Consider the following 25584-nt stretch of genomic DNA (forward strand, 5'->3'; position numbering starts at 1 on the left):
TTTGCCTAGAGAATTAAGAGGGTTTTGTATAAGAAGAGAAAAAATAAAACCAACCTTTTGTCAAAAACACAGATTTCAGGTGAGTTTCTGATTTTTTGAAGATGACATTTAAAGTGTCCTTTTGAAATGAGTAAATATTTACACAAAAGGTGCATGAAATTGGATGTTTGTAGTGACAGGCTGGAGTTACATATGAACGTACCCATCTACACCCCTTCCTCCCTGGTGAGGGGCCTTGCGCCGGGCGCCTGAGGCTGCCCCGTTAGCCTTGCTAGCCTGCCTGCAGTGCCGGGGGCTGCGGCTGACCGTTCAGCCCTGGCCCCTGGTTTATTTACTCGTGGCAGAGGCATCTCCTGCACAGATCCCCCGAGAAAAGCGGCGGCGACGGGTGCCCGTCAGCCGGCCGTGCCTGCCGCCCACCGAGGCCAGTGGCCGTTATTCCCCGCCGAGCGACCGTTATTTCCCCGCTGAGGCAACGGTCGCTCGGCCCGCGGTGAGGGTAAGGGTGGGGGTGGGGAGGAGAGGAGAGGCGCCTCCACAACAGCTACTGGGGGGGGGGGGTGGCGGAGGGGCTCTGCCTCGGCGCCGTCGCCGCCGGCGCAGGGGTTACCAGGTTGCCGCCTCGCCTCGCCGCGGCGCGGCGGCGGATCGCGGTCGGGCTCTGCCTCCCGCCGCGGGCAGGGGTCGCTGGGTGGCGGCGGCGGCCGCGGGGGGGCGCTCGCCGCCCGGCTGCCTGCGCCGGCCGCGGCAGTCCTGCTGCCCGCTCGGCGCGCTGCGGGCGGGCATGGGCGAGCTGCCGCCGCCGCTGCTCGCCGGCCGCTCGGCCTGAAGGGCGCCCGCGGCGCGTGGATCCCGGCGGAGAGGGAGGGAAGGGGCGGCCATGGGGCGCTGCCCCTCGGCGCGGCGGCGCTGAGCTCGCTCGCTCGCTCGCTCTGCTGGGCGCGCTGCGCGCCGCTAAGGCGGGGAGCCGGGCGGCTGCCAAGCGGCGCCGGGCGGGGGGAGCTGCGGCCGCCGGGGGAGGGCCGCCTCCCAGCCCCGCGGCCGGCGTGCGGCGCCGGCTTGCCCGCGCCGAGGGGGCTGCGCTTCTGCCGGCGCTCGCCGCCACTCGGCCGCGCCGTTGCATGGCCGCACCATGGCCACCACGCTGGTCTGCCGGGTGCAGTTCCTGGATGACACCGACCCCTTCAACAGCACCAACTTCCCCGAGCCCACCCGGCCGCCGCTGTACACCTTCCGGGAGGACATCCCGCTCGCCACCCAGCTGCCCGCCGTGCACCGCCTCCTCCGCGCCCCGCAGAAGGTGAGGGGGGCGCGGCAGGCGCTGCCTCCGCCGCCTCGATGCTGCCTCGCGCTTTATTTTATTTTATTTTATTTTCGTGCCGTGCGGGGTCGGGCTGGTGGAAGCTTCCCTGCGTGGGCGGCGGTGTGTGTGTGTGTGTGGGGGGGGGGGGGGGGGGATGTTGGGAAGCGGCAGGGGGCTACGCTGTGCGGGCCGGGGGCCTTGAGGGAGGGGATGGGGTGAAGGGAGAGGGCGGTGTGGGGCCGGGGGCGCCGGGCCGGGAGGCGGTTTGCGGGGAAAAAGAGCCGCAGCCGGCGCCGCCATCCCGGCGGCTGGCGGAGCTCACGGGGAGAAAGGCTGCCCCTTCCGCGCAGCCCCTAGTAGCGGTAAAATAACAGTGAAGCCCAGAACACCGGGAGCGGGACGCAGAGCTGCCGCAGAGCCGGGCCGGGGCCCGGGCGCCCGGCGGGAAGGGCCGCCGCGGCCGAGGGAAGGCGGGGGGACTCGCCCGGCGCTGGGGGCTCTTCCCAGCCACTCTAACCCGTCGCTCCGGCCGTATGTTGGTTTAAGGGCTGCCGGGGAGATGCCCCGCGGACTTCGGTTGCTGCTCTCATGTGACGGCCCGGGCGGTTCAGCCCGGCTGGGCCGCGGCACCTGCCCGGGGCAGCGCTGCTGAGGTGCGAGGCCCCGCGGCGCTGATGTTTTCGCCCACCAAAAAACCTCGAAGGACGCGCAATCAGGGTGTGTGTGTGGGGGGGGGGGAGGGGGGGCACAAACACCTAGTCGAGTATCGAATATGACATGCCTGTCCCTTGTTAGACATCCCTTCTGAGTACTGTGGGATTTGGGAAATAAGTTATTATGCAGGATGGACAGCTGAGCTGTGAGGAGCACATTCATGCAGGCAGGATTTGAGCTTTGCTGTAGTAAGGCTTTAGGAGCTAGACAGTTACAGCAAGGGCTTTGGTAAAAATAGCAGTATGTCTGCTGTCCTTGAAACAATTGATACTGCTAGTCACCCTTGTGAAGAGCTGCTGCATGCTGCTGCCACAACCGTTGTAAAATCTTACCTATCTCTTCTTGCATACTTCTTCTAATACGTATGCTGGCATCTGTAATTGCGCCTCTCAAGTCAGGCACCCAGGCATGATACTTGAATTTTAGATTTTCAAAACAATGCCATTGATTGACATAATAATAATGTCCTTTCATCACTTTCTTCCTTATTGTTTTATCTTATATCTGTATATTAGTTCTGTAGAATATGCTAAAGAAAATAGGAAAAGTGTCCAGTTCTTTTTTTTTATGGAAGAAAGCAGAGTAAAAGTTGTAAAACTAACTCTTTCTCTCTAACTCTCTCTCTCTCTCTCTCTCATGGAGTGGGAGGAAAATACTCTCTTAACATCACTTGTTGCATTATATCTTGCTCTTGGGAGCTCGCGGGAGGATGACAAAGGGCTGTGTGTGCTCTTAGCTTTAAGGATATCCAAAACCCAATAAAAGTATTTCAGAGAAAAGCCCTTGGAGCAGGCAGAAGTTTTGTATTTGTAGAACAGTTTCTTGCATAATAGTTGCCAAGGATACAGCATCCAGAGAGCAGAGCTCTGCCTAATGCACAAAAACTTTGGAAGTTTTTGGTGCACTGGGTCAATTCTGTTTTCATGTGCTCAGGAGTCCCAATTCAGAGCCTAGTCCCATTGTTCCCAAAGAAGGCGCTTTTTTGCAGTCAAAACTAAGAGGAGGACAGGATAGATTCTGATATACCTAATAAATTAGAATAAAAAGATAGTTTCAAATCTGCATGTGCAGTTAATTCTGCCTGATTTTCAAGAGTGTTCCAGTGTGTAGTGTTTTACTTTTATGTTCCTTTGAATACTGTCTTGGCATTTTTTACAACCATTTGCTAGCCTTTACCAGAGTTTAGTGCTTAGGAACCACCCAAATCCATTGTCATGTCTATACATTTAACTCTTGCCCTCTGTTTCAGTGCACAATGTGTTTTTGAAGTTTAGCTGAAGTTTTTAAAGTAGACTTGAGGACTTTGGAAGAAAGATGATGTAAATCTCTAGTGCTGCTATAAAATTGGTTATTCAAAGACAGCTACTCTGCTAAAGGCAGTTCCTGCCCCCATGACTTGTTACTCTAAGGTTCTGACTCTTGCAAGCATTTGTTTCTGCTATTTTAATTTTGTGGGTAGGTTCACTGAAATGTGTTTACATGGTTAAAGTTACCTTTGTGTCTGCAGAATCAGGGCCTATTTCTAGAGTGCCTTAATTATGTCTCTTGGTGTTCTCTTACATTTTACCTAAAAAGGCAAGAGAAAGTTGATTAGGCTTGTTTACCTTTACTGGATATATCTAAAGTGTAGTTCTTTCTATGTGTTCGCTATTACTACAACTTTTCTTTGATTATGATTAGATAACTTGTTTTTGTGGTTTTGTAGAATTGATTGACGTGTGTCACTTTCAGGAAATGCTTTCTACTTTCTTTATGGAGATGAGGGCAAGGGAAGATTTTTTTTTCAGCTTTTCCTCAAGAGTATTCCCCTGATCTTCTCTAGAAGAAGATCACCCCATTACTTGAACAAGAACGCTTTTTCCCCCACTTCAGAGTTTGTCCTGAACCCTGTGATCTCTGAGGAATGCAGCTGTCAAAGCAGCGTAGGGTGAAATTCAGGTGTCAGTTCAATTTGACATAGAAGGGGTTTGAGTGATTAATTAATTAGTTTGAAAATTAGTGAGCTAATGGATTAATGATCCATTTAATATCTTGATGGTGACTCATGCCAAGTATTTTGAAATAGACTTAGGAGTTCATAGCTCAGAGAAGTAGTAACACCCATGTCTAAATCATTCCTGAAATCATCTGAACTGTTGGCCTTTTTGTCAGTGAGTCCTGCAGAAGAGTGATCTATGATTGTTTTCTTTCATCAATTTTAGATTTGTTATCTTTTGCCTTAAATGGATATTTGCTTATTCTCTGAAAGCAAAGTGCCAGTTTGCTGCTTTCAGATCACTCAGTGGTTTGTGTATCTCTGTGTAAATGATGTACGGCTGTGACATATGCTTAATAGTCTGAAGTCAGTAGAGGGAATCCAGTTGACTTCAGTGGATATAAGATTCCATCATTAATGAGCTGAAGTTTCTACTGATGACAGTATTTTTTGTGGTTAATAAGAAAATGATATGTATATTGTAAGTTATTAATACATTAATAAGTTATTAAATAAATCCTTTAGAATGTAAATGAAAAATATTTTGACATATTGAGCTTTCCTAGAATTACTAGCTTTTTTGTAACCAACAAATGTTACAGTTTGACCCCAAAGCACAGCATTTTTTTTCAGTCCGGTTGTTTGGAAATACAACTCTTGATTTCATAGATTGGTTTTATTTCTTCTTCTTTTTAAATTTAGAAATATAATTGGATTTGGAAGCAAGCCTTCGTCTGTAAAGTATCTTCTGATTGGCAGTGTTTTGAGTTTGTTGTGGACGAATGCACAAGAGCTAGATGACTAAGATCCATGAACACTGACTAGGAATGGGATTTACTACCCTGAATGCATTAAATATGTGGATGATGTGAAGCAGATAAACCAACTGATAGAGTAAACTGAGGAGAAAGACATCTGCAGTCCTCCTTTCCCGTGGAATTATATGCCTAACTGTAACCTCTTCCCCTTCATGTGTTCCTACTTTTCTCCATACACACACCTTTTCCTACAGCCATATTTTTTGGATGAAAATACTTATGTTGTATGGCGCTCTGTTCTGCCCCGTGTGTGTAAAGGTGTGCCTGGAGCACATGTGCCAAATTCCACAGAGTCACTGCTGTCAGGAATGTTCACCTTGTGTGTCACATGTAGTTTAGCATGCTTAGGGGCTAATTTCACCAAGATGGTGACACATGTAGATGCAATAGGTGCCACGAGTTCTACTGTAATATTTTTAGTGATGTCTAAAAATTCTTGTTGAGTAACTAAGCCATGCTACAGCCTGTGTGGGTTGCTCTTACAGATCTAATTGGCCACAGTGCCATTTTGGATCTGGCTTTTACTGCCTTGTTTCTCTATGTTATAGGTGTCTGTCAGTATCCATTGTACTAACAAGAAATGGATCTAATCTGGAGTCAGAATTCACATGTCCCTTTTGCCCATTCCTGTGAACCTTGGGAAAATTAAGAACTGAATCTAAGTTTGTGGTTCAGGCCTAGTGCCAATAATGTTAGTTGAATCTAATTTGGTACTTTGGATTTGTTGGTTTTGAATTGCTTTGAGTTACTTGATACTTCTGACTTGCTGACACAGGGTCATTCAGGAGAGTGGATATATATACGTGGCCAATGTCAAGTGGCATGCTTTTTTTAGAGATCTTCCAAACTTATTCATATAATTACAGCATGCTGAGTATGTTACCGTACTCTGTTTTCACATCCCACTGTACCATTCAGTGTCAGGGCAGCTCTGTGAGAAATAAATGTCAATAATAATACAGGAAATTATGCCTTTTAATTTAGGAAGGAAATGTAATGGCCATACTTTGAATAATAGTGGAAAAGCAAAAAAAAAAAAAAAAAAAAAAAAAAAAAAAAAAAAAAAAACCAAAACAAAACAAAAAAAACCCAAAACAAAAAAACAAAACTCACATACTGCATATGGTGTAGTGATGGTCCCGGTGGAAAGAGAGAGATATAATGGTATAAGGAAAGTTGTTCTGACCTCTCTTCTCTTTTCTGAGAAAACTGGAGGCAACTTCTGTGTTCAAATCTCTTCCAAAAATTTTTAAGTAAGAAACAGTGTCATGCAGAAAAAAAGTGGCATAAGCAAATAAATCTAATGAGCACTAGACAGATTCCAGAGTTTCGTTCATAAACAAACTATCCAAATTTCCATCTTCAACCATAGTGATTTAACCCTACATTAAAGGCCAATGGCTGATTCTGGGGTGTGGTGGATGTAAACTGATAGCAGAGACTGTTCACTGGGTTGTGTCCTGGCACTGAGCTCAGGCCTGGCATTGAACTCAATGCCAGGAAATATCCTGGTGTAGACTTCAGCTTTTCTGAGAGCAGAAAACCTACCAACTGGCTTCCATTCCTTTGGTTTCCTTGAAGCACAGTTGTATTATGAAATACCTTAGCTTACAGAGGCTATGCAGAAGAAGAGGAGGAGAGAATTGTTTGGATCCTGATCCTGCTGGATGTAGGGGTAAGCAGAAAAACCATTCTCTGAAGGAAGCATTTTTTGGGGGTTGATTGTTATGCTCTTTGCAGGAGTTTAGCTATAGAAGATGAAAGTTAGAAGATTGTCCTACCTGGGAAAAAGGTCTCACAGAGATGGGAAACTGACTTATCTCCTGCAGGTATCAGGGCTAAGGGATGGGTTGAGGTGGTTGAGGAATATTTTAGTCAAGCGCTGTCGAGGTGAGGCAGCTGTCAAGGCAAGGCCTTATTCAAGAGAAGAGGGGATAAAATGGAACGGTATTTCCAGTGAGTTTTCAAAGTTCTCTACATTTAGCAAAGTATTTCTGGAGTTTACAAAGTCCCATGCTTCAAAAGATTCACTCTTCTGTGACCATCTATGTTTGAATTTTCTACAGAAGTGTTTTACCAGTGTAAAAAGGATAGAATCCAGCTCTGTGTTTTGACTTGAAAGCATGAGCCACATCAGAGATCAGTATGAAAAATGCTGTTCTGAGGCAATACGAACACATGTTTAGAAGCACAACTGTGAAAAGCAGTTCATTTTCTGGCTTGTTATCTTCTGCAGTATGGGCCTTCAAAGAAAGGAAGATCCCAGTACAGCAGATCCAAGTAAATATCAAATGCTAGGCTTTCAGCATTTATACTCAGATTGTTTAATGTGAGAGGTCTTTTAAGTTCTTTGCAAGGTATGACTTTTGACAAGTTGTAGTTCAATTTAGGCATTTGCTTTAGGCTTCAAAAATGCATTGTAAAAGCAGTGGATATATATGAAGGCTCTAGTTACTGAATTTGACACTTCTGTTCTGTGGGCTTCTATTCGTTTAGTTGCTAATAGCTCAAGAGTCTTTGTAGAACCCGATTTTAAGGAAGATGGAAGAAAGCATGATGTCAGCTAGTTCTTAGAGTACTGTTAAGTTTTTAAATCACAGATTAGTCACGTGCGGCATCTGGAAACTCACAGTAGCATACATTTACTGACTACTTGCAATCAAGCAAAGGAGAAGGTAAACAAGAAATTAGTTCTCACTGTTACAATTCCTTAAGTCTTGTACATGCACTTACAAATTTTGAAGATTTATTTCAAACCTAGCTGTAGATATCTCCTTTTCTTCCAAACTCTTCAAAAAGTGCTTTACGAAGATTACGGTATTGCAGTCCACCCTTAAATAGACTTTGGTCTGTATCTGTGTTAGTCAAGGAATGATGAGAGTGTGAACTTGAACAAGTGGGACTTGGCCTAGTGCCATCTCACTTCTTCCCACGTTGTTCCAAATACAGACAAAACTCTGTAGGAGTTTTCTCTCTTTTCAGTGCTTCTGTAGCTGTCCTACCTTACAGGTAACAAGGGTCTAAATTGTAGTCCCTTTTCTTTTAATCCGATCTTGTTCACTGGGTTGTGAGGAGAAGCGTTAGAATACCTGTGCCACTATGTGTGCTGTCACTGGGCATAGGACGGCAGTCACATCTTGTCACCTGTCCATCATGTGTCACCTGTGACAATGCTAGTGAGTTTTCCTGTCTGCTTTCTTGGCTGTTGAAATGTTTACACTTCTCTGCAACATCTGTTTAAATGGTCCACAGATATGTAAGGACTGGAAGTGAATGTTACTGTACCTATTTGAAACTTCAAAAGAGTGCAATTATGCTGGCTGGAATATTGCCAGGGTGGGTTAGCACGTCTACCATTTCAAAAAGTGCCGTGAATCTTTCAGTGACCTCAAGTGGTCAGAACTGGGGCTATACGCCTTCTTTGATAAACTGTGCTTCAGTAGGCTCTACTCATGTGCTAGGATATTACTTCATTACTGGCTCAGAGAAAAAGGTGCCAGCTACTACACCTCTGTCATCACTTTCTATACCACCTGGATTGCATTATATTAATACTAACTTAGTATTGTATTACAGTTATTAATAGTACAGCAAGGAATGTTGTTGCATAGTTTAGCAGAGGAACAAGTTGGGACAAAAGTAGCCATGAGTTCTCTAGTAGGCTCAGCTACCTAGAAACATCTGCAGCCATCTGGCATATGAAATCACTGAAGTAAAGGTGAGTGAGACTTTAAAGTTCACGTTCCATATGTCATCACTTTAACACATATATATTAAAAAATGTATTGCAGTTCCCAATCCCAAATGCTTAAAAAGGAAGTAGTTCTATCATTACCAGCATTTTAAGAATGCTTAAAAGAAAGCTTTTCTTTTTTAATTTCAGGATGACTGCTTGACTTTAGAACCCACTGACCTTCAGTTCATTTTGTGAATAGAGTATTTATTTGTATTAGTCCTGACCAACTACTGATTTTGAATGTGGGTGCCTGGTCATTATTAATGGGCAGAGAATATTTTATTAATCTCTTGTTCACAGCCATCATCATTTTGCATGTTAGTGCTTAGCAGGCTGAAGAGCAAAGAGTTGGGAACTGAACAAGTAGCTTCATCTCCTCTTAGTTTTTGCTCTGGAGTATTTTAAAGACAGAATTGTGTTTTGTGTTTGGACAAACTGGACACAGACTGTGTTGTCTTGTGATGACAGTTAAACTCTTGACATATCTTGAAGAGGAGGAAAAATCTGCATAAGTAAACAAGTTGCAATACAAAACCAAGTAACACATGATTGTATACATTACTGGAGGAGGCCATAGATTGAGGCCTTGTGGCCTTAAGCCACAAAAATAACAAGCTGTATGTTACACTTTGTCTAGCTAAACAAGTTGTATTCCTTTATCTATATTGGTATGCACACAGCAGTACAGTTTTCCTTTTGTGCATAACGAGCATGATATTTTTCTGCCTTATATGTATGTGTTTATATAGTTATTTGAGAAACTTCTAGATTGAATTTTGTTTTCAGAAGGAAAATAAGCCATTTTTCTGATGAAGGTGAATGTTGTGTGGATAAAAGAAAATCTTGATGCTTCAGAAGATAAGGGAACAGAGATTCTGAGAGTTAGGATGTGTTTCTCTGTTCAAATGCTGCTGAATTATGCTTTTAGATTAATTAATCAGGTGAAGAATACAACGTGCTGCATCTAAAACAAAATTAAAAGATTAAATGGCTTGGGAGCCTGGTGATGAGGTACAGCGTCACTCATCTTCCTTGCTTTATTGGTTAGTGTGCAGCAGCAGTTCTAGTATATGGAAGTCATTGCTACTTGATGGTATATATCCTAAAGGATAGGTGATCATATCCTGGTGTCACTGTTTTTGCTACACTTAAAACATTACTATTTTTCTCTTAGGTCCTATCAGTCCTACTTGTGAAGCCATCTGTGTGACATGGAGATCTTAGCTTGCTTTCTTTTTAGTTAGTCTGTATAGCTGCAGAGAAAAAGCTCAAAAATATGACTTCTAGTGATTAAAAGGATATTGGTATTAAAGACATTGTTAACTAAAATTTTAATGTATAAAGTTTTGGGGGACTTGAAGAAAACAAGATATTTAATATTTATATATTTTTTCAATATTATGATAACCTGGTATTTAAAGAATCCTATCTTTAGACTGATGTTCTTCTGTGGGAAAGCCACTTGTAATAGACCATGGCATTTGGAAATTATTATAGTTAGGTGTGATTTGAGTGACAAAATTTAGATTAAAAATACTTTTCAGTGAAGTGTAAGTTGAGCTATGTTTACTTCCTTTATATTGTTATGGTTTGTCACTGGTACTCCAGCAAGTATTTCAGAAAGATAGATGCAGCTGACAAGGAGGGAGTAGCTTGCTATCTTGCTAGTAGTCATCAGCTAGTGTTATTTTAGGAAGTCCCAAGGGAGATTGATTTCAATCATGCTCTCCATCCACCAAATCAGATTGCTTGAAATAAAAACAGTAACCGAGAGCACTGACTTACAAAAACCATAGTTAGGAGATGTACATGAATATAAAAATCCTCTCCCTTTCAACCTCCCCTCCCCCCACTTTTCCTCAGTTAATATCTTTCGAAGGAACTACTAAAGTAGGCAGGCTGCAACTAGTCAGTTTTTATGTTTGTATGTTAAACTCAAGAAAGGAAATGTGACAGCAAATTATTAGCATAAAAAGGTTGCTTTCTTGAATAATTGTGTGAATATATAGATGTAGTTAAAGCAATATTATACCTCTCTGTTTTCTTATGTTGGTTATTTGACCCTTTCTTCTAAATAAGTCAATACTCAAATGTATTGTTGAGGCGAGTCAGAGGAGGTTAATACTGAAGTTGTTCCTGCATGCTGTTTTAGCAGGCTGCATGTTTGTCTACTTAAAAATAAACATGACTGGTTGAATACTCCTTCTCCATCTGGCTACTAAGAATTCTCATGATTCAGATTATTTCTGAAACTGGGATTCCTAAGAGAACTGAAAGCTGCTGGAGTTGGGGTGACTGTATATGAAACAGAGAAAGAGGGAAGGTCTATAAAGTTTTATTGGCCTAGAAACAGGAATTGTCATGACCGGATTGTTAGTCGAATTTAGCATCTCTTGTAGACTGTGCTTTATCAGTTGTAACTTTATGACAAGGTATTGGGGGAATTAATGTCAAGACATCCATTTTGCAGAAGAATCTGTTCTGATAAACTGAAAACCGCTTACACTTGCAAGCATCTCTGGTAAATATTGCTGGAATCTGTTGTAAAAATCTTCTAATTAGCTGTTTGGGGAAGTATTTGAGTGACTTGGCTTGAACGTTCCTAGCACCCCTGTGACAGCAATGTTGTATAACCTTGTTCCTCTCCTTACCAGGGAATTTGAATCCACTATTTGCTGTTATAGTGGAACCTAAATGCTTTGGGCTAGATTTTTAAAGCTGTCCCCATTACGCCATGACCTGAGCAGTGCTCGTATTAGTGTCCACCCTTATGATTTAGAAATGAGAGTGAAAAAAGCTATTTACTTAAGCAGATGCCATTGAAAGTAATTACCATGTTTAGTTTCTTTTTGTTGTGGAGAAGGGAGGTGAATGCAAATCTCCAGCTACAGAATGTTCATACAAATACTTCATGGTGTTTGAGCAATTATAAAGGACTGAGCAGTAAAGCAAAGTTTGTGTCATCTCTTATACTTCCTGCCCTTCCCCTCACTGTTCTTCCGTATTACAGCCTGTACTGTAGCAGAAGATGCAAACCACCATCACTTGTAAACTGATCTTGCAAGTACTTGTGAGTCAGCCTACTCCAGGAAACAAATACGTTTTTGACACTAGTAATACTTAGTTACTGTTGATTCACGAATGTGTAATGATGAATGCTTTGTGCAGCGGAACAGCAGTTATGGGTAACCAGTACCTGCCCTTCTCATAATATACTGTAGATAATCGTGAAAGAAAAATGGCCCAGAGAGATGCCATTGTTTTGCAAGAAAAATACTTGTTTAAAAAATAGAAATAGTAAGATTACGCATTTTCCATTCTTAGAAGCTGTTTCTGGACAGCCCTTTGCAAAGAGCGTACTGCTATACCATGCAGTGCTAATGAAAAGCTAAGCTACTAATGGAGCTACATGTAGGCTAGGTATTGCAATCTAATAGTGAAAGGCTTTTATACTTGTGCCTATATTCCTTCAAGTTGAGAAACATGTAATGTTAGTAACAGTGAGACTTGCACTGGGTCACATAAAGCTGACTTCTTTTTTTAATTTAATTTAATTTTTTATTTTTAAATTGCTGAATGAAGAGTTTCTATGTGAAATCGTGTGGAGGTGGCGTCAAAGCTTCAAAGCCCTTGTGTGCGTCATCATAGAACCAATGGAGTTATACTGGTGCAAGAGAAAAAGTAAAACCCTTGTAATACAGACAAGGCTTAACTTGCTCTTGGATTTCTAAGTAAGTTTGTGGAAGAACTAGGAATGCAAAATAAATATTTGATCTGTTTCCTGTGTTAACTGTTGGCCAAAAGCCATTCCTTCTTGCCAGGCCCACCAGAACATGGGCTTGTGGCACCCAGGGTGTGGGAGGGGATGGATAGATGATTTCCTTCATCTTTGAAAGGTCTGGGAGAACTGGAGAGGTGCCTGAAGACTGGAAGAAAGCCAGTGTCACTCCAGTCTTCAAAAAGGGCAAGAAGGAGGACCCAGGCCACTATAGGCCCATCAGCCTCACCACTATCCTTGGAAGGTGATGGAAGTGCTCGTTCTGGATGTCATCTCCAAGCACATGGAGGAGAAGAAGGTGGTCAGGAGTTGTCAGCATGGAATCACCCAGGGGAAATCCTGCTTAACCAATCTGATAGACTTCTCTGATGGAATGACTGGCTGGGTAGATGAGGGGAGAGCAGTGAACGTTGGGTACCTTGACTTCAGCAAGGCTTTTGACACTGTCTCCCATAACATCCTCCTAGGCAAGCTCAGGAAGTGTGGGTTAGACGAGTGGACAGTGGGGTGGATTGAGAACTGGCTGAAAGGCAGAGCTCAGAGGGTTGTCATCAGTGGCGTGGAGTCCAGTTGGAGTCCAGTAGCAAGTGGAGGTCTGAGCAAGGCTCAGTACTGGGTTCCATCCTGTTTAACTTCTTCACCAATGACCTGGATGAGGGGACAGAGTGCCTCCTCAGCAAGTTGGCTGATGACACCAAGCTGGGAGGAGTGGCTGGCACACGAGAGGGCTGTGCTGCCATACAGAGAGACCCGGACAGGCTGGAGAGCTGGGAGGAGAGGAACTTCCTGAGGTTCAACAAGGGCAAGTGCAGGTCCTGCACCTAGGGAGAAATAACCCCAGGCACCAGTACAAGCTGGATAGTTGACCTGCTGCAAAGCAGCTCTGCCGAGAAGGACCTGGGAATGCTGGTGGTTGAGAAGTTGACCATGAGCCAGCAATGTGCCCTTGTGGTCAGGAGGGCCAATGGTATCCTTGGGTGCCTTAGGAAGAGTGTTGCCAGCAGGTGGAGGGAGGTGATCCTCCCCATCTGCTCAGCCCTGCTGAGACCTCATTTCGAGTACTGTGTCCAGTTCTGGGCTCACCAGGACAAGAGAGACATGGAGCTACTGGAGGGAGTCCAGCGTAGGGCTATGAAGATGATCAGAGGGCTGGAGCACCTGCCCTCTGAGGATCAGCTGTGAGAGCTGGGCCTGTTTAGCCTGGGGAAGAGAAGACTGAGGGGGCTCTTATCAATGTGTATAAGTACCTGAAGGGAGGGTGTCGGGGGGTTGGGCTGGACTCTTTCCATTGGTGCACAGTGACAGGACAAGAGGCAGCAGGCACAAACTGAAACACAGGAAGTTCCAACTGAATATAAGGAAAAACTTTTCCCCTATGAGAGTGACGGAGCACTGGACCAGGTTGCCCAGAGAGGTTGTGGAGTCTCCTTCTCTGGACATATTTAAGGCCTGCCTGGATGCAACTGTGTCTAACATGCTCTAGGTGACCCTGCTTGATCGGGGGGACTGGACTTGCTGATCTGCAGAGGTCCCTTTCAACCTTAATCCTTCTGTGATTCTGTGATAGTGGGTAAAATCCTTTGAGATTTCAGAAGAAGCACTTAAATCTGATGTTTTTGCTCTAATGGGTAATGACAAAATTGATGTGACATTTCAATATTGGCTTTGCTGCTTGACGACTGTTGATCAAGGTTGACTTTCTTATTTATGTAATGCTCCTTTGGATCTAATGTGCCCTTTCTAGGGTCTCAGGAAGCCACTAAAGTACTAAACAGATGATCAAGTTTTTATCTCAAATGACGCCTTCATTTATTGTTGTCCAGGGGAAGATAGTTTTGTTTAGTGTATTATGATTTGGGGAATGGGAATTATTTTTCTGTCATTAGTTTTACTTTCCATTTACAGAATTTTGAAGATTTTAAAGGACTGTGCCCATTGCTTGGAAGAAAAAATACCAAGTCTTTCCAGCTTCATTGGAATAGGCAATATAGCTGAGCCAGCCCCTGGAAAAACTTTCACAATGCATTGCATGAATGAATTGGTATCCAGCTGTTTTGTTGGGCTTGAGGAAAGGTGTTTCAATCTCATAAGTATCATAGTTGCAGGTGTCTAAATCTGCAGTGAGGTAAACTGTCTTTTTAATAAGTTGACACATGCTTAAATCAAGTTATAGTTTTAATGTACTAGTTCAGTATTGAAATGTCCAGCTAGTACAATAAAACTGTATCTAGACTTAAAGTGTAAACCTCACACATTTGGATCAGTTAGTTGAATATTGGTTGGAAAAGCTCTTGGGATTCACAGAATTTCTCATGATAGCAATGTCAATGCCTGCTTATGAAGTTAGTCTGGCAAGAGAGCTCTAATCAAGGTTCAGTCTTCTCCTTTACCTGAAGGGACCTATATCTGCCTTTCTTGCTTCTTGGGAGAGTGCTGTTAGGTTTGAGTGGATTATTCCACCTTCCTATTAATAATAGAAGTTCAATGTATGATGGTATGGCACAGACTATGAGCATTCTAGTTTTGGCATTGTTAATTATATAGTTAGTGCAGGGAGGTTGTTAATGAGACTGAGGCTTGCCTGTGGGGTGCTCCTTCTTTGCTTTTTTGTTTTCTGTTGGGGACATATGAGCCTTTTAACTATTGTGTTTCCTATTAGAATATTAGTGATTTAGTGATATTTGGAATCATTAATGAATAATAACGTCATTTGAAAGTATAAGTGTTCACTATAGCAACTTAAATCCTTTAAACTGGAAGAAAGTGAGTAGGGAATGTATAAATGGGAACCTAATTTTAAATATCACATTAATCTTAACGCTTGATTTGGAAAGAATAGGAATGTGGGTTTTTGTTTTGGGGTTTCTTTGCCATCAGTTTTTTTGGGAAAGAACACAGAAAATGAGTGATGGGAGGAGATTTACTTGAAAAAAATGCTTGTTTCTGAAGGAACACAGCATGATGTGTGTGATGAGAGACTCTCTTGATGTATCGGATGCTCTCAATGCAAGAGTATTTGAGTCTTGCCTAATGGATTGTAATGGAATGGTTGTCAGAGATAGGGGTATTTTCTTTGTGCTCTTGACAGCACAGTGTTGGCTAAAACTTTGACTCTAATCAGACTTTACACTAAAAATATATATTTTTTTTATTTTGCTGTTTACCTCTATAGTGTAGCGATGGGTGACTGCTACTTGGAAGCTATTTTGCTAGTTGCTTCACTATCTCTACTGCAGCTGTTCACATGGGTCAGGAGGTGTTTTTGCAGGAACTTAGCATCATTTGAAGGGCATGCAGTGGACTAAAGCTAGTGGGCCATCAGTATGGCCTTGAAGTGCAGCTCAGCTAGTCTCTCTCTGACTCTTTACCCATGAATTCTTCCCTTATAATGAGGGGAAAAACTTACACAGGAAGTTTCTGTTGTAGCGCTATCTGTGTAAGTAGTAATGTGTATTGTCTTAAAACCAAACAAAAATGGTGCTCTGTTCAGTAAAATAACACCGTCCATGCATGCATGCCTGTTGGTGGGACAGCTGATACATATCATTTATCCTGCTTTTTTTGTGACTGTCTGCTTGTATTGTCTGTCCTTCTTACTTAAGATGTGCTTTGATCATGCCATCAAATTATCCAATTTTAATAATATAAAATTAAATAGTTTATATTTGTCTGCTGAACTTGATGGTTCTTACACTTTTACTCCTTTCTGAAAAAATACATCTTATTCAGTACTGGAAAAGTTGCTTTGTCAAGAGCCACAGTTTAGTCTTGTGTAACAGTCAGGAACTGTGAAAAGAGTTGCTTGGAATTTGTTACTTTTATATATTTTATATAATATATTTATATCTATATTTTTTTTTGTTTTAGGCTTTACAAACAAGAAAAATGCTGCTCCTTGGTAGATAAGGAGGTTATCAGAGGTTTTAGAACTATGTAAAGCTCAACATTTTTAAGAGTAACTAAGCGCAGTGGTCTGTAAACCAAAAGCACTTTTGACACAGGTTTGGATAGGTGCAGTAAGCAATATAGACTCATTTCTCCTAGCACCCTTTTGAGGTTTTGGCAACCACTGTATTTTTTTCCACCAGAGAGGTCAGCTTGTTATTATGAGACTGTTGCTTAGCAGTCCAGGCTTATCCTCCAGGTGCGAAAATTGCTGAATTACTTGAATCCCCTCTTTAAGATAATTGTGATGCACCAAAAAAGTCTGAGTTGAGAAAGGAACCTCTTGAATGTCTCGTGCTAAATGTGTATTTGTTCTCAAATCTAACTTATCTGCTGATACTGAATTCCAACAAATATAGTAGTAGGGAGACCTGGAGCAGATCATGCGAATCTGGAGGCCCATGTGTTATAATTACATTTGTATGCTGAGGTGCTGTAATATCCCTTTCTGCAATGTGACAGTCTGTGCTCTAAAGCTTATGTAAAATTTCATTTAAAAAAAAATTGTATGGTTTGTCCAAACTTCATTTTTCTGATTCAATGTGTCAGCAAATTAAGCAACTGAGAGCTTGGATCTATCACCCTCACTTTAACTGTGAGCGTGGGTAAGTAAAGAGCCCAATTCCTGTAGCTCTCATGGCCACCAAGGTGCAGAAATGCCTTTAAAATACAGACCTTATCAGTAACACGAAGTTAAAAAGTACTACTCGTGCTTAGTGAGTGAAATCTTTTATCCATTGATGCTTTTTACTGCTTCGGAGGAGTCCTAAATCTTACTACTTGTGGCGTAGTCTGACCTCTATCTCTCTCCTTTGAGAATGGAGAGGAAGTTGCTGGGGGCCACATCAGGTGTTCTAGTTTAAATTCAAGCTAATGAGTGAGACTACTAAAACTCAGGTGAATTTAAAACAAAAGCAGGTGTGAGTTTTTAGCTTGACATGGCCTTTCACAGTAGGCCTGCGAGAGGTGTCCTTCTGCTTGCTACCTGTTCCCCGGAGGATGGTGGCAAGCTGTGCCTTTAGTGCTGTTACTTGCCTTTAGATGGTAGCCTGACAGAGGCCAAGGTGGTTGCTGCTCCAGTCTCTGCCCAGAGAGCGCTGTGTGAAGCTGGAGCTGTGAGGGTTGCTTCTGGGACAAGGGATGCCTGTTTCAGGAGATAACTCCCATTTTTCTGGCGCGTCAGGTGGCTGTGGCCGCAGACCGGCATTCTGGGCTTAGTATAGCAAAGTAGGGAAGGAGTTAGTGATGGGTTAACGGCGTGAAATCAGAGTGCGGTGCCTGTGGTGGTTGGGCTTGCAACCTGTGTATGTGGGAACTGTTTTGCTTCCATGATTTACAAAAGTCAGGACTGCTAAAGCTTATGGGGTGATGGAGCTTAACTGGAGAGCTAAGAGATTCTGTGTAAACTTTATGTGAGTTTTACTCTTGGGGTCAGTTTCTGCTTTCTGTCCATCACCTAGTTGCAGCATAGCTGGCTTTTGTATGCAGCACTGAATTCATTTTGTAGTTCCCCTCCCGTGCAAGGACAAGGTTAACAGTTATATAACAGTTGAAAACTTTAATAGATATTGATTGCAAATCTGTCCTTTAGGCTTTTTCTCCCTCTCCTATCTAATAATTATTTTCTCCCCTAAAGAAGGACTTTTTTTTTTTTTTTTTTTTTTCCCACTACTAATCTATATTTTTATAGAATTCTGGAGTGGTGGTCAGGACAAATGAACTGTGCATATTGACTTTTCTGTTGGTGCACAGGGCTTGGCACAAATGAATCAACTACTCATCAGTGCAATTACAAACTGTGTTTAATGTTAAAGGAGAAAGAAAATCATGGATTTCATTCTCATACTAAAAATGTTTAGTGTAGCTATAAATAAAACAAGAAGTTTAAACTTTTCATTGCTGCAGCTCAAGCTATGGCTTATTTTAAATAATAAGATAAATTGTGTGGTATCACATCATTATAGATGATCTTTGGTTATGGCCAGGGAAAATGAAGGCTAATGGAGACAAAAGCAAACTGCCTTGAAAGCTAATCAAAATAACATACTGTAAGCATGTCATTATAAACTAGACTGCTGGGGCCTCTGGCTTCCCTCTGATAGACCAGAGGTAGTGAAGATGAGATAGCTTGTGTGTGCAGGTTTGAGGCAGATATGGGCCTAAGGTGTAAATGAGAATTCGGTGTATAATCATGATTGGTAAGGTCTGTCTCTCATTCCAGTGGGTGAGAACAGTTACTTTTTTGTTTGCTCCCCATAGGCTAGGATCTCCACCTCTTCCTGCTTGGTATTTCCTAGTAGGCTTGTTCGCAATCTGAGAAATCTGCAGGCACAGACTCTGACTATGGTGTCATGTGGAGTCCCATCTTCTCTAGAAATTGTACCTCTCTATCTACAAGGGGTGGAAAATGCTGCTGCTGGAATAATCAGACAAGCGTATGTTAAATAAACCTGTGGATTTGGTCTTGTATCGTGTTACCCCAGAGGACAACTTGTCATACTTCTTATTTAAGAAAAAGAATGTACTATCAATCTTTCTTTTCAGCATTGCTTGGTTAAGGCTTCTTGAGCCAATGTCTGGGTGGGAGAGGAATCTTTTATAAAATAAGCAAGACAAAGCTGTAGAGAAGTAATATTCTTTTCTTAGATGAGCATATGAGCCCTTCCTCAGGTCAGAAATAGGAGTTCTCAGGCCCAGACGCTGAGAATGGTTGCTGTTAGTGTAACTGGATATTGTTAGCACACTAAATAATTTGAGAGAGATGATGACTGGTACAAGGGCAATGCTAGCAAAGGTAATTAGCCTCTATGGTGGGGCTAACTGGTGGATGGTAGGGAGAAAGAGACAGTAATCTGCTGCCTATGAGACACTGCAAAGTTACCTGCTCATGGGGAAAATTGGAAAGAAGCGTAAAGTACTGGTTACTGAAAAATCATGAACTGGGAGATTCTTAAAAGATACCTTCTAGAGTGTTATGATTCGTATTTTATAGAACATTACATCAGTACAATGACAGAAAGAGTGTCCACCCAAAGTAGTTGTTTATGAAGTTTATAGAAGTGAAGACAAGCCCTCATTTTTTACATATTTCACAGCATCGCAGGCAGAGTATGTAATTTTTAATTATATTTCTTCTGTCAAATTTTGCTTGCTTTAGTGTGCCAAGCGAGACTAAAGAAGATGCAAGATACCAGAAGGACATAATTGTTGCTCACTCTGTTAACTGACCCTAAAATCATCCAGTGCTGTATCCATAACCATGAATACACTTATAACCCCATAAGCAAATTGCTGGAAAGATAGGATATTCATGGCTGTCAGGTAGGAGAAGTTTGGACTATGGGATACTGGACTGTTATGGAAGGTCTGTGAGTTTCTTCCTGGAAGACCTTCTGAGTGAGACAGCAGGGGCTGCTTTTAGTTTGAAAGGAAATAACACCCAAATTGTTTGAGGCATGTATTGAAAAGGTGGCTAGGTGTTCACTCTGCCAGTGTATTAGGTTCTATGGGAGGGGGTGGAAGTATGAGCAATGAAATGTCTTGGAAGAAGACGAAACTAAAAAACTGCTGTCATAACGTTAAATGACACACTGAAGAAAGGATAGGAATGTCTTATGTGCCTAGTTGCTCTCTACACAGAAATAGTACTTTGAGAAAGTTTTCCGATTTTGTTGTGCAAAAAGCTATTTTTAATCCTCTACTTGGAACCTACTTTGTGCATGACAAAAAGGTGCGTTTCTGTTCTGGTTTAGGATGATTGAGTCAGCTATTCCTTGCCTGGCCAAGCTGTTTTCTTTTTAATTAGACTTCAGACTGGCTTTTGGGTCACCAGAAACTTTCTTCTGCTTAAATTCTCAGCAGTTTTCCAATACGTGATTCTTTGTTTTTGTGGTGTTTGCCTTTTTTGTTTTCTTTCTTCTTTGGCATGCTGCCAGCATGGGCATGACCATTGCCTCTTGTATTTTTTTTTTTTTTCTAGTTTTGTTCCTGGAAATGAAAGCTCAGCCAAAGCAACCAGAGGCATCAGAAGTGTGTGTCTCCATGGTCACAGGAGTGCTCCTGGGTGCACATGGTTGCTATGGCTGTGCATCAAGTACAACAGCAAGGAGCCTGCAGGGAATTTCAAAACTTTTCCTCTTTCACTGACTGCCTTTTGAATGCATCCCCAATATTCATTCATTCCTTTTTTTTTTTTTTCTTTCTCCCTTCCTTTTAAAAAGAGCAGGGCTAGTTTATCAACAGGGAGAGTCTGAGCACTGAAAGCCAAACAAAAGATTTGGACCTTCTTACATGGTGAAAGGACCTGTTTCTTATTTCACTGAGGCTCTTGGAGAAGATGACATCATCCCCTTGGAGCTGATAAAGTTACACTGGCATATAACCTATGAGATGAGAATTGTTACCAAAGACCTTGATACTTTGCAAACTACAATTGGTTTTATGTGTTTTTTTTTTTTTTTTTTTTTTTTTTTTTTTTTTTTTTGCATAAGTGTGTTTTGCATCAGTCCTTTGACTAGGAGTAGTGTAGTGTAAGACAGCAGCTTAACCAAGCCAGTCTGCTTGCACCACTTTAAGAATTGCTTTTAAATTAATTGGCAGACAGAAGTACCATGAATAAAGCAGAGCCTTGTGCTTCATGTTTCAGTATTTTTTTTGTTGTAGCTAGCTCTTGCTTGAGTGTGTGAACCTTTAATGAATGAAACTGGATGAATAGCTACAGCTCTGAGAGAAAGTTTGGTTAATATATATTGTGATAGTAGTTAAGCTTATGGAAAAAAAGTTCCTGATATAATTCATAGTAAATTCAGTACTGTAGAGAAAGTAATGACTGTTCTTTTTGACTTGAATATGCTGTTTGCTTGTTTCTGTATTTTAGGACTGCACTATTCCTTTTAAGTGAAGAGAAGAGAATCATGGTTTTAGGGAGAATGTGAAAAATGAGACATGCTTATCTTTGCTCAAAAACGCATTCTGTCTTTATTGGAGATAAGTGGAACATTTTTATTCTGAGTCACATGTTTTTAAATGAAGGTTAAATGAAGGTAGAAGAGAAATCTATTTTATTTTTCGTTAACTAACACACTGGTTTCTTAGCAGGAAGTGAAACATAATTGATTCTCTTCTCATGTCAGAAGAAAGCATACAATTTTGTTCCCAGACTTTTGAGAATGCAGCAAGTACTGAAAAACCCTGGTTAGAGAGGAAGGATGATCTTGTGATGAAGGCTTGAGAGAACATTTTCTCCTTCTAGATGCACCAAAAACTTGCTGTGGGATTACAGGTTGATCATTACTTCAGGGTTGATCCTGAAAGTCCTGTAAGTGTGACTCTTTCCCCTGTTTTAAATTTACTTCTAGTGTTTTACCGAACTGTAAGAGCTGGGCATATGTAGCTGCATGACTGCAGCATTAATGACTCTGTGCTTAGTGTGAAAATGTTCAAGGTCCTTTCAGCTTTTACTGTTAAAAATCTCCTCTAAATACAACCGTGTTTCTTTCATGAACCACACTGACATTCGCATAAGTCAAGGTGTTTATTACTTTTTTCTTTTTTTTTTCTTCAAAAAGAAGAAAAAGAAGTTCAGTGCCAAAAATGTTGGGAGATCCCTGTTTTCTGTGGGTTTAAGAATAGTATATCTGTCCCCCGGGAAATATTTAACCAGCTATTTCATACAGCCTCAGGATATACATATGCACAATAGGACATTCCAAATTGTTTTGTTACAGACAGCTAGGAGGAACATTTGAACTCAACCAAACGGTTATCAAGGCATACCTGTCATACAGAATGTTATGCTAAATAATTTCAGGAGAGAGAGCAATGTGCAGACTAGGCCATCTTTTCAGGGCATGCTGTGGGTCAGGTCCTCCCCTTCATCCCCCCAGTCCACTTAGGCATCTGGAATGCTACTCAAATAATTTATTCTTCAAATGATGTCCACAGTGTCTTCTCCCTCCATGCTTTCTCTTAAGTGTCTTAAGGATTTGTTCTTCCAAGGTGCTTTGGCTTCAGTGACAAGTCAGAGTTTCTAAGCAGCTGTTCCAATGCTGTTCTGATAATTTGCTGCCCAGCTGGATTGCAGTGAGATGCAGTCATATGCCATGAATTGGATTGTCAAAGTAATCCAGAGAAAGTTGTCTACCTGAGGAACAGCAGATTAGAGAATGTACAGGGGAGTATTGGCTTTAATGCTGACAAATGCCAAGGTCTTTGGTGATGAGAGCATTGAGGTACATAAGCTACTGTGTACATTTCATCTTGGGGATGTGGAAATTCTCAACCTTCCTTCTGCAGATAAAGCCAGTTGGAATTCACAAGCTAGACATCTGTAAGCTTAGTTTCTTGGGGACTACATGCTCTCTCTAAGGTAACAGGGTCAAATCCACTATCATAACCACTATTCATGCTTTTGTTTTGATTATTAAGGATTAAAAAAAAATATTGGGAGCAAGCACTGGAAATGGTGGTCCCAGTGAAGTGGCTTATTGGATCTTTTGTACAGCAAAGTACAGGCATGTTCTGGTTCTTGCATATGTGGAAAAGTGGTAACTATGGCAGCTGTCTTCTACAGCAGCTAGTACTAGGTGGTTTGGAGGGATATTTAAGCACCACCATAATGGACAAATTTAAAAAATAAATACTGGATGGCTGATGTCCTGAAGCATGTATTTTGCTCTTAATTAAAAGAAGGTAGCGTGACTGACTTATCCTCTTCAGTACCATGATTCTTCCACTCTATTCTTTTCTAAAATATCTCAATCTTTTTGTTCTCTTAAGGCATGACCTAGTCCTCACTGATATTATATAGAGCCTCTCCACTTCCAAGGGAAATAAATGACTTCAGGAATAATGCCTGATCTGTTCCTATTGGTTTTCTTTGTATGCTTTTAGAAATAAGGTGATCGGAGTGTAAAAAAGGAATGAATACTGTTGAGATACGACTGATAATGCAACTTTCATCCTTTCCTTAAAACCTTACATTTTACTTCTGAGTTAGAAAAGTCATACTGCAGTGTAGTTTTCTGATTAGTGTTAGTAAGGTGTGATCCTCATGAGTGTAGAGATTCTTTGTTTTTCTCTTCTAGTCTAGACAACTGTTCTAAAGCTGAAGGTTGAAACTGCTTGGCAGCTAATCAAACAGAAGGGAAAAAATGGATGATTTTTAAAAAAAGAACAGTGACTAAGCAGAAGAGCTGAATAACTTCTGCTGGAGAGTAGAAAATCTGACTTGGGTGTCCCTCATGTGCTTTTACGAAGTCTGGAAGTGGGAGTTAAAAACAGAGTCTGCAGGGTTCACCAATTGTTCAGTGCTTTCATGTTGATTACCATTCTTTCTCAATTTTTTAAATCATGCTCTTTTAATGCCTTTGCAAATCATATTAGCTTTTGAAACCACAGAGTTTTTAAGGTGTAGACTAAATATGAGAAAGAATTGATGACAGTAATAATTAAAATAATAGACAAAATGTTTCATTTGAACCTCCAAGATTCAAACTGTGTCTGAAGGATGATTCTGTTGACAGGTGCTTGATGTTCTCTTTAGTAACCCTGCCATCTTTTGTTTTGGCTTGTATTTTGTACAAACTCTTGGTGTTAATGCGTTCAATGCAACAAATTTTTCTGTTTATATTTGTGTGTGTGTGTATATATATGTGTGTGTGTATATGTAAAATTTATTTATTTAACTTTCAAATAATCAAGAGCTCCTGAATCTAGTTTTGATTATCACATGAGACAGTTTATGTTGAGCTTCCAATTTCCATTAGTGACTCTGTCTCTTCATTAACTCCAAATCTCTATTTTGGCCTTCAAGGAAGGCAAAAGTTGGACCGAATTTGTTGCTTACTGCATGTTTCCTGTACTTCTGTAAACCACGTGGCTGGCTATGCAGTCCAGTATGCAGTCCAAATCATAGATTCATTCCACTATTTAATTTCAAAAATATTTATAGATTTTAAGTACTTCAGTTTTAAGATTAATTATCAAGTAAGTAGAAAGCTAATTGAAACTCTCTCAAATTAAGTTTGATTTTTGGTTTTCCTGGATTTCCTATCTTTAAAAGAATGATTTATGGGTTTTAACTCAGTGATTTTTACACACACACACACACACACTTGAACAGAAGATTCCTCAGATGATAAACTCCATTGAAGCTAATCCTTTCTCTCTTTTTTGGCCTGTCCTTCTTAGAGAACGCAATTATTTCCATTTCCTTGGATACCTTCACAGTAATTCCTGCCAAATGGTAATGAGAGCGTGTCAGCTGTGGGCATCCTGTGTGCATCAGCCAAAAAGTCCGGTGTATTTCCAAAAGAAGGATCCAGTTCTTACGGCTGCTCCCTTTTCTGTTCAGCTGAAGGCGTATAGTTAGCCCTGAAAGCTAGAAAAGCTAGTTCTTAGTATTCTTAGCTAGGGAAAGCTAAACAGCAGTGGGAAAAGCAAGTGGAAGAAACTAGATGCCAGAAAGTTAGTGACAAGATATACAGAGTTTAGGTCATTTTCTACCCTGTAGGTGCATTATGTCTCCGGTGAGAGAACTGGAAAATGCAGTAGTCGGATTAAGAAGCTGGAGAAGTTTTTGATCTAAACAATTTTAGCCTGTTAAGTTGGCTGTTTGATTTGCATATCATCTCAAATTTAACTAATTTAACTTAAATTGAATTTGAGAGGGAGGAAGGGAGAGAATGTATGTTGGTTTCCCATGAAGCACAAAATTTTTGATAGTTTTTATGTGGAAATTCAATTATTTTTAATATTTTCAATTAGCTCTTTCAACTTACGTTGAACATTGCAGGAATCTCCATCTCTAGGTGAATTTCACTTGCTTTCTTGTTTCTCAGATGTTGGCATTTTGAATTCTCTTCACTGTTTGCAACAGTGCTCATGTGACTGCAGCTGAAAACCTAAGTCTTGTATTTGGAAACACGTACTCTAGTAACTGCTCCCTGTGGAGTGCTGTGTTACAAGGAATTGCAAAGCAAAAAGTCTGGGCAGTCAGTGATGTAATTCGTTGCCTAAGAGGAGCAGCAGGTATGCTTCTGTGCATGATGTTCTCAGGGCAATGTGTTGCCTCTCTTTTGGAGACCCCTGAAAGAACAGCGTTGTTTTAGAACTCTGAACTTTGAACTTCCTTTTGTTATTTTTAAGTCAAACCCATAATATTCCTATCACGTTTTTCTACATTTGTTTTTAGTTTCTTTGTTATTTCAGCAGAATATTTTTGTTGGCAGTGTATTGTTCCAGTGGCTGCAGGATCTAATGTGGCATTAGTATTTCATTTCATACACTACACTACTTGACCCCAGTAGTGCTTTG

General features: G+C 41.4%; 1 protein-coding gene across 8 annotated transcripts in view; it reads left to right on the forward strand.

The window, feature by feature from the left end:
* Positions 1–1047: 1047 nt before the first annotated feature.
* The window catches only part of FHOD3 (formin homology 2 domain containing 3), a 404460-nt gene continuing 379923 nt past the window's right edge, over positions 1048–25584 (forward strand). For all 8 annotated transcript variants that reach the window (XM_062569631.1, XM_062569632.1, XM_062569637.1 and 5 more), the window contains exon 1: positions 1048–1300. In XM_062569631.1, the coding sequence (XP_062425615.1) occupies positions 1133–1300 (168 nt within the window). In that variant the 5' untranslated portion in view covers positions 1048–1132. The remainder of the gene's footprint in view (positions 1301–25584) is intronic.

This window comes from Rhea pennata, chromosome 2 (assembly GCF_028389875.1).
Source record: "Rhea pennata isolate bPtePen1 chromosome 2, bPtePen1.pri, whole genome shotgun sequence".
Lineage (NCBI taxonomy): Eukaryota > Metazoa > Chordata > Aves > Rheiformes > Rheidae > Rhea > Rhea pennata.